This window comes from Lolium rigidum, chromosome 7 (genome assembly GCF_022539505.1).
Source record: "Lolium rigidum isolate FL_2022 chromosome 7, APGP_CSIRO_Lrig_0.1, whole genome shotgun sequence".
In the NCBI taxonomy this organism is placed as follows: Eukaryota; Viridiplantae; Streptophyta; class Magnoliopsida; order Poales; family Poaceae; genus Lolium; species Lolium rigidum.
In genome coordinates, this window is record NC_061514.1 from 340,730,698 (window position 1) to 340,740,609 (window position 9,912).

A 9,912-nucleotide genomic window follows, 5' to 3' on the forward strand; every position below is an offset into this window, starting at 1 on the left:
AAGGTGTTTGTGAAAATGGCAGAAAGAGAAAAAGATTTGAATTTTGCAATTCTTTTTGATGGAGTGGATTTGAATAATAAATGGAGTAGAATGGTGGGGTTGGTGGTCAGAATGGTGTTGTTTTGTGAAAAACCAAAATGGGGGTGATCTTCTCTTTGATTCAAAGTTGCCACTTGTCACCCTTGTACTAAGCAATGTAGGCGAGAGTCAATCCTGGTGGTCAACACAAGAAATGCTCATCTTGATATGGTCTTGGAGGAGGTGGAAAGAAGTGAGAGGGTTTGGTTTAAGAATCTCCAAAACCAGAGGCTCAAAGTGGGTATGCTGATAAAAATGTCACATGTGACCATAAGTGCATGTGAGTTGCAAAATCCTTATGTTTTCATTTTGATCTGGTTTTTCTTGATCCCATTTATGTGGTTGAGTGTTAAAAGGATATAAGAAAGTAATCCAAGCAATGAAACCAAGTTTGGTGGCCTTTTGCTCAAATTTGCAATTTGGCCTAACTTCTCAAATTTGCCTCTATGGACCATTTTGTTTTATTTTGATTTTCTTTTGTTTAACCTTTGAAAAGGGTTCAAGGATGATGGGTAGGATTTATCAAGGTTGCTAAAGCCCCTAAACAAAGTAGGGCATCGTCTAGACTTGTATTTCTAAATATGTCCATAGGCTTATGCAAGCCCTTGTTTGAATTTATTTGATTTTTCAATTGCCTCCTTTATATACCAAAGGGTGCAAGGTTGTCTTACAAATAATATAAACAAGTCACACACTCAATTCATGGCAAATGCAATCACTATGCATGCATCACAAGCAAGGATTTAAATTTCTATTCAAGTTTTTGTTAACCCTAAAATTTGATATTTGGAAAAACTCCTTCTTTATTGATTTGGATTTTTGGGATGTTACACAACCCCACAATTATTAGCCACATACACGATGCATTCCCCTAGGCCCATAAAGGTGAATTATCACACCACTGGAAGAATAACACCACAACTTAAATATCAAATCATTGAATATTACTCAACATAGTTCCACTACTAACATCATGACTTCTCCCATTTCCCCAGGAACTAAACGAACTACTCACGAGACATCATATGGATCATATTCAGAGGTGATATAATGATGAATAACTATCTGGACATAAACCATAATTCAATGGTTTTACTCAATAGCATCAACTACAAGGAGTAACCAACACTAGGAAAGTTTCCCCTATGAAGTAGACAAGTATCAAACCCAAGATCTTACAGCAGGACGGCGTGGAGATGGCGGTGAAGATGGTGCTGGTGGTGGAGATGATGATGATGATCCTGATGAAGTCCAGCTCAATGACGGTGACGATGGCGATGATTTCCCCTCTCCGGGAATGAATTTCCCCGACAGATTTCTGCCTGCCGGAGAGCTTTTCTCTCTCTGTGGTTTTCCGCCCCGTAGCGGCGATGGAATATTTCTCTGTTCGCTCCCCCCATGTTAGGGTTCTCGGGGGGGTGATATACGAGTGGGGGCGATGTCAGAGGTGGGCTAGGATGCCCAGACCATGCCTAGGCGTGGCCAAGGGGTGGCCCGCGCCTAGGGGTGGTGTGGGCCCCTCCTATCTCATCTCTGCCTCCCCTTCTGGCTTCCTCCGTCATCTGGTAAAATAGGAGTTTCTGTAAATTTTCTGGGAATTGTGGTTCTTCAGAAATATGGTGTCTTGACGGTCCTTTTTCCAGCAGAATCTGGGCTCCGGCAGTTAATTCTCCAATAATTATCAAACATGCAAAAATAGATGGAATAACATAAGTATCATCTCTAAATATGAAATATATCAATGAATAATAGTAAATTATGATACAAAATAGTGATGCAAATTGGACGCATCAGAGATCCCTCCGGCGGCAGCTCTGGCGGAGTTTCCCCTCCAATCATTCATGTTGTAGCCTCTGTTTCATGTTTATGTGTTTCTGCGGCGCTCTCCTCCAGAGAACCCTCGGGGTCATATATATATATAGTGGTTTTTAGGTCAAAATACGCCGGTGGGCAAAAGAATCAAGCAGATTGGTCGATCGATGGCTGAAAGAGGGGGTGGCGCGCCCGGGCAAGGTGGGCATGCCACCTTTCCTGTTTTGGGCCTCCAGTCCCTCCAAGTATGGTTCAAGTGCCCATCTTTCTTCTTCTGGTGAAGACATGACGTTCCCGAAATACTAGCTCAATTTGACTCCGTATAGGTCTCTGAAAGTGAAAAATACACAAAACAGGGTTTTCCTGTTCTGCAGAGTTATAACCCAAATAAAGGGGATCATTGGTAAATCACCATTAAACATTATGAAACATGGAAATAACATCATATATGTTGCAAATATGTGGGAATATGTGATAATAAATTACAAAGTTCATGTATGCATTTTACATGCATCATAGACACACCAATTAAGGTTAGACCCTCGGATTCATCCTAAATTTAGACTATGAACTTCTCATGTGTTGTCGACCCCATTGGTCAATGCCGCTACTCCAAATCATGAATCACCAAACTAATTTATCATCATCATCATGACGCGACCTACCATTGCTAGTCCTCAGATCTCGGCTTTCATGCCATTCTCTGCCACAACTTTACCATGTAACTAAATACAAGGCCCGTGATGGCAACACAATTTAGAGCTTCGCATCGCTCCCTCTAAAATCAAACGGAAAAAAATGGCTAGAGACAATCGAATCCCATCTGATACTGTAATCTCCAGGAATGAGTCGCGCAGTAGAGTTCATCGGCGGAGCCTCCGGAAGTCAATAGTTTGGTCATATCAATGCAGACAAGCATCAAGCCGATCTTCATGTTGGCGTGAGAGGTACCCTAGGACCGCCTCCTTTATTTAAGCTGAGCCAGTAGCTCCCATGCTGTCCACCGACAACCTGCAAGATCCGTCGCTCGATACCCGCGTGCTAGGCCAACATCGAGTAAGGCTGCGACAAAACAGGGTTGACCCTCCACCTGATCCGCCCCTACCACACAACAAATAGGTACAATGGAGGCAGCACGGGAGACACCAAGATCAGAAGATCTATGGTTTCGTCCAACACCACTTGGCCCAGGCCTGCATTTGTGCCACCGGTTATGACGCCGCTCGGAGAGGGCCTCCGCCACCACCCCGTCCAGGGATGCCGCCCTTGTCGTTGCACGTCGACGCGTCGGCCATCTCCGGCATCCACCATTGCTAGGCCACCTTCAACAGCGGGCCCCACCATGCAGCATACAGAGTCGGCACCCGCGACGCGGGGGGGGGGGTCTGCCGGCGTAGGCGGGTTGCCCCCGATGTCGCCCTGCAGTGCGAGGGGGGGGGTGGTGTGGAAGTAACATTTAAGCCCAATTATTGGCGAGCTGCAATCGTAAAAAAAAGTACATCAATAAAAATCGTGTAGTTGTGATTTGGTGTAGAAGAGAAGAGTCGTCTAGTAAATTCTTTTCCCCGCCGATCCATGCTCCTATATGTTCCCAGGTCTGATTTGGAATACCAGCTTGAGTTAAGTAGTATCATCTGAACACTGCCTGCTAATGGATTATTTGCTCAAAGTGGTAGCACTTGTTGTCACGGCCTCTGCCTTAGCCATCCACCTCCTGACGAGAGCCAAGAAATCATGTCCGGCCAACCTCCCCCCTGGCTCACTGGGACTGCCTGTAATTGGGCAGACGGTTGGACTCATTCGCGCCATGCGCGCCAACACCGTCGACCGGTGGCTACGGGACCAGATCAACAGGTATGGGCCAGTTTCGAAGCTATCGCTGTTCTGCACTCCGACAGTCCTCCTGGCCGGCCCGGCGGCCAACAAGTTCGTCTTGTTCAGCAGCGCGCTGCATCTGAGGCACCCCCCGTCCTCCCAGCGTATTATCGGGGAGAAGAGCCTCCTAGACCTGCACGGCGACGATCACCGGCGCATCCGCGGGGCGATTCTGGAGTTCCTCAAGCCGGACATGCTCAAGCTGTACATTGGCAGGATCGACGCCGAGGTAAGGCACCACCTACAGGAGAATTGGTACGGCCGCACCACCGTGACAGTGATGCCCCTTATGAAGCGTCTGACGTTCGACGTGATCTCCGCTCTTCTCGTCGGCCTCGAGAGGGGCGATGCGAGGGATGCCCTCGGCGATGATCTAGTGCGCATGCTGGAGGGCATGGTAGCCATTCCGGTGAACCTGCCGTTCACAGCTTTCAGCCGAAGCCTCAAGGCCAGCCGAAGGGCTCGGCGGCTACTCGAGAGGATCACGCTTGACAAGAAGGATAAGCTGGAGCAGGACAATGCCTCGGCGAACAAGGACCTCATCAGCCGCCTGCTCAGCCTGCTGAACGACCATGGCGAGCAGCTGCTGACCAACGAGGAAATCATCGACAACGGTATGCTCGCCCTGATTGCTGGTCATGACACCACGTCCATACTCATGACGTTCATGGTCAGGCACCTCGCCAATGATCCGGCAACACTCGCAGCTATGGTACATGGTAAGTGCCTAGATAGATGAATAAATTCACATCATATCGTGTATATATACTATTGGATGTATAATTTACAGTGACATATTTCCAATCTGCCATGGTCTTGGTGTACTAGACTTAGATTTTGTGTGGAAAATCATGTTTTTTTCCCTTTTGTTACACCAGAGCATGAGGAGATTGCAAAGAAAAAGGCTGATCGAGAGGCCCTGGACTGGGAAGATCTGTCAAAGATGAAGTTCACATGGCGAGTCGCGCAGGAGACACTTCGCATCGTCCCTCCAGTCTTCGGCATCTTAAGAAGAGCACTTGAGGACATCGAGTTTGAAGGCTATTGCATCCCAAAAGGATGGCAGGTCATTCCTACTCTGAACTCCTTTCCCTAGCTCACACCAATATATATGCCCTCAAATCGAATTTACAGCAAAAAATGCTAATGCAGACTCTTACCCCATACTCAGGTGTTTTTGTCAGCAAACGTGACCCACATGGACCCCAGCATTTTCGATGAGCCAGCTATGTTCGATCCCTCCCGGTTCGAGAGCCTGTCATCCACAACGCCACCGTGCTCCTACGTCGCGTTCGGCGGCGGCCACAGAATATGCCCGGGAATGGAGTTTGCCAAGATGGAAACATTGGTGATGATGCACTACCTAGTTCGACAGTTTAGATGGAAGCTCTGCAACAAGGAGAACACTTTTGTGAGGGACCCCATGCCGTCACCACTGCATGGTCTGCCGATAAAACTCGAGCACTATACCTCTCTTTGAATGCGATCATTGTAAACATTAATCTTGCGTCACAATTGAGGTATTGCCAAATAATGAGCCGAAGTAGGCTCGTGCTATGATACCAGAGATGCCTATTGGGAGAGTTAAGTCATCACCTTTGTCGTGAACATGCCAGGCTTGTACTAAGCATTAATCTGTCCAACGATGTGCCAGGCTTGTAACGATCGATGAATAGTCTTATTAGGGCATCTCCAACTATACGACCAAAACGGACACGCTGGGCCGTTCGTTTTGGGCCGTTTGGGTCGTCTCCCGGACACGCGGATACGCACGGACGGTCGTGACACGTTTTATTCCCCAACGCTGCTGCCACCCAAATTAGTGTTTCTAGTCCTTCTTCCCAAGTAGTACTAGTACCCTGCTAGCAGCTTGCAGCGCGCGGCAGTGCAGCGGCAAGCGTTAAACACATACACGCAGCATCACTAGGCCTACGCGGCGGAGCTGCAACGCGCGGCGCGGGTGCAGCTGCAGCGGCGTGCGGCTCTGCAGCGGCGCATACGAAGCTGCAGCAGCGCGGGGCGGCCGGCTCCAACGGCCTGGCGAGCGGCCGGCGTCGAGGCGCGCAGCACGACGAGCACGGCCGGGACGAGCGCCACGCGCATGCGCAGCACGGCGAGCTCGGCAGCGGGCCACCATGGCGCCGGCAAGAGAAGAGGCGAGGCCTCGGGTGGAGGCGCCGCGAGGCGCTGCAAGGCGAGGCCGCCCCGAAGCGCGGCGAGTCGTCCAAAAACAGCATGCGCGACGTCCTCCCCTGCCCGTGCCCGCGCATGCGCGACGCGGCCAGCGCCGCCCGTGCCCGTCCGCCCGTGGCAGGCTCCGCCCTCGCCCGTGGCCGCCGCGGCCGGCGCCGCCCTCGCCCGTGCCCGCCCATGCGCGACGCGGCCGGCGCCGCCCGTGCCCGTCCGCCCGTGGCCGCCCTTGGCCGACGCGGTCGGCGTCGAGGCGCGCACGGCCAACTCCGGCCCCGCCCGTGGCAGGCTCCACCCTCGCCCGTGCCCGCGCGTGCCCGCCCGTGCCCGCCGCGGCCGGCGCCGCCCTCGCCCGTGCCCGCGCGGCAGCCCGCCCGTGGCCGACGAGGCGCGCACGGCCAGCTCCCACCGCCGCCCTCGCTCGTGCCCGCGCGTGCCCTCCCGTCGCCGCCGCGCCCGTGGCCGACGAGCCGCGCACGGCCAGCTGCGGCCCCGCCCATGGCCGGCTCCGCCCTCGCCCGTGGTCTTGCGTGCCCGCCGCGGCCGGTGTCGAGGCGCGCACGGCCAGCTCCGCCCCCACCCCTGGCCGACGCGGCCGACTCCGCCCCCGCCCGTGGCGGGCGACCATGCTCGCGGCGGCATGGCTCGCGTGGCCGACCCCATGCCCGCGCTATTGGACGTCACCTTGCGCGTCGCCGTCGACGAGGTTTGCTGCCGAAGCTCCTTTTGGAAGAAGCAACTTCCGGCATGGATGAAAAAAAAGGAAGAGTCGGCGCCGGGTACTCCATGCGTGTGCGACGGCGGCAGTTGGCCAGGCCAGCCAAAATCCGGTGGCTATTCCGGCCATCTCCATGGGAAAGAGAAGATAGAGGAGAGAGAAAATGTGGGGTCGGGCGGATATAAACGGACGTCCTGTAACATCCCAAATTTCAATAAAAGAGAGAAGAAGAATTTCAGAGATTCAAAATTCAGAACCAACAAAAACTTTTATTTACATATAGTGCCATGCATAGGACTTGTGCATTTGAGTGATATGCCATGATGATTGTTATTGTATTTAAGTGCTAAACCCTAAAATCCTAAAGTGATCAAGTGAAGATCACAAACCAAATAAATCAAAAAGAGAAAGAAATCAAATAAGAATAAAACCCTAAAACCCTCACATATGGTTTTGCCATTTTTTGCAAATCCTTACCCTAGACCATTTTGGTCTTCACCATTAGTTGTATTATGTTACTAAACACTTTTTACAACTTTTGGAATCAAAGAAACACAAATCAAATCAAATTCAAATTCAAATTGGGATCACATAGGATAATGGTCAAATCTATCATTTATAATCTGGTCCCTACTTTGAGCCCTTGCAATTCAAGTTTTTCAATCTAAACTTTCCCAATTCTTTGCACCTCATCCAAGAGCACATCAAGGTGAACAACATTGGTAAAGACCACCATGCCAAATTCATCTTGGATCAAAACCTATGCTCATGCAAAGTTGAGACTTTTTAATATAAGCAACAATCTCACTTTGTCAAATTTTGCAATTCTTTGTTTTTTAAAATTCCACCACCACACATAGTTGTCTCTGGTCATTTACAACTTAACCAAATGCACCACTTTCAATTTTTTAATCCATTTGAGCTCAACCAAATTTGGGCAAACTTTGCAAATTTCAAATATGGAATAGTTGCAAACACTATTTAAAATAGTGTCTTGGCCAAACCTACTGCCCCAAGCTACTCTACCCTGTCCCCTGGATCCCTCTCTCGCTCATGCATGTATAGGAACCCTAGGAGAAACCCTAAGGAGGCAAAGACATGGCCATGCCGGCCATGTCACCACCATGCCGCACCCCCTCTTCTCTCCTTCCTCTCCCATTCTGGCCCTGATGCCCAAGCTCGCCACCATGCCTCCCTACCTCTTCCTAGCAACACCACTGCCAAGCACAACGACGACCACCGCCGGAGATCCCGCGCCCAGATCGGCCAGCATGCTGCTCGCGTCGCACACGCGCACACCACGGACACCCTCTGGCCACGCGCCGTCTCGCCAGCACAAGCAAGCCCTGGCCCCTCCCTCGACGCGTTGAGCATCGCCGTGCCACCGCGGATGCGCCAGACACGCGCGTGACACGAACCCTGGACCGCCGCCGCCGGAGACGATGAAAAAAATCCCGCCATTGCTGCGGCAGAAACGGAAGCAACGCGAGCAAACTCGACGCCGCCCGACCGCGCTGTCGCCGCCAATCGCTTCGCATGGACACGCTGAACAGTTCTACGCCCGCACCTAGCTCCCTAGCTCGCCGGAACCGCCGCGCCCATGTCGACCCCAACCCTGCCTCGCAGCACCTCCTCTCCTCTATAAATAGAGAGTTCCCTGGACGCCATTGAGCACACCACCTCGCTCCCCATCCTCCACTGCCTCTCCTCACCCCATTAGCTACCTCGATCATCGCCGGAGTCGCCGCAATCGCAAGCTCGGAGCCGCGGAAGCCCTGGAGGAATCGCCGTCGATTGGAGCCGCCTCGAGCTCCGCCACTGCTACAGGCTACTTCACCGTCGTCGACAACCTCGCCCTGAACCTCGCCGCCGCTCGCTGGACCACTGGTTAGCCCTCCGACCCCCTAGGCTCTCCGCCAGACCATCGGGCTCTCGTCGGAGAAGACGACGACCCTCGGCCGTTAGATCTCGTTTTAATCCAACGCATCACATTGATCCATACCGTTTCGGGTTTAAAGAGTCCCTGACAGGCAGGCCCCACCTCGTCAGCAAGCCCACTCGCACGAGATGCGCTGCTGGGCTGGATTTCTCTGTTTTGAATTGTTTCGGCCCAAGTTCATTTCCCGCCGGCCCTTTTATTCAAATCTCGTTTAATAAATTTCAAATCAAATTCAATACTGGACCTAACTTTGAAATTAAATAGAATCTGTTTGGCTTGGCCAAATTTAGCAAATTTGATGTTGTTGGAAAGCTACTGAAAAGATCTACAACTTGCCAGGTATCACTGTGAGATCTGTTGTAGAATTAAAGTGACAAAAAGATTAAGTGAGGGACTTTTGCACATTCAAATAAATCTTAAAAATCAACCAAAAGTGATATTTAGTTGATTCCAACTCTAATAGCTCACATTTCACTTACACTAATCGTTTCTGCAAAGATATGGTGTGGTCACTTTGGATGATCATGCCCTAGTTTGAATAAAGGACTATATGGCTAGTTTAGTTAAGTGATATTGTCCAAAACTATTATGCAAATCATATGAAGTGTTTCACTTCATTTAAATCTTGTCCCAAGTACTTTCATATGAAGTTTGAACCCCTGGTCAAATACCCTCACTTGAAATACTTGGAGATTTTAAATCATAATACGCATTGTTAAATAGTATGAGGTTTTCTACCTCATTTAAATCATTTTCTCAAATGATGATGATGAATGGTTGACTTAGGTCAATATGAATTCATATATGATTGTTTGAGAAATTAAATCTTAAGAAGATTCAATGAGAGGAAATTATTCCTCAAGAACTAAATGGAAACTATCATTTACATATATAATGAGAGGAAATTATTTTTCCTAAATAAAGAAAACCAATGCACCTAATTGTGTTATGTGTGTGATTAGAATAGTTGTGTGAAGTGATGATGTGCTTAGTATAGCTCTTGAACTTGTTGAGTGATTATACCTCGTATTCGAATTTAGACGCTAGCACCGGAGAATACCAGGAGGAGGAAGGATTCTACCAAGAGGAGGAAGAGGAGCACCTTGAGAACTACCAAGGCAAGCTAATATTCTTGCAAAGTGCAAAGCCCTTTGGGGCTAGGCACCATGATTCTTACCTTTCTTACCACAAGCCTATCCCAAGTTTTTACCTTACCAGTTTTTACTTGTTTATTTAAAGAGTTACTTTTATAGTTAACTTTGGTCTAAGTTAAAGAAGGTTACTAGAGTAGCAAAGTGAG

The 9,912-nt window shown here is 49.9% G+C and overlaps 1 protein-coding gene across 1 annotated transcript; it reads left to right on the top strand.

Annotated features, from left to right (window-relative positions):
* The first annotated feature begins 3,541 nt into the window (after positions 1-3,541).
* On the top strand, positions 3,542-5,245 carry LOC124673542 (cytochrome P450 716B1-like). Its single transcript, XM_047209602.1, has 3 exons — positions 3,542-4,484; positions 4,644-4,831; positions 4,937-5,245. Exons 1-3 carry the CDS (start codon positions 3,542-3,544, stop codon positions 5,243-5,245), a joined length of 1,440 nt encoding a protein of 479 aa, XP_047065558.1.
* Positions 5,246-9,912: the final 4,667 nt, after the last annotated feature.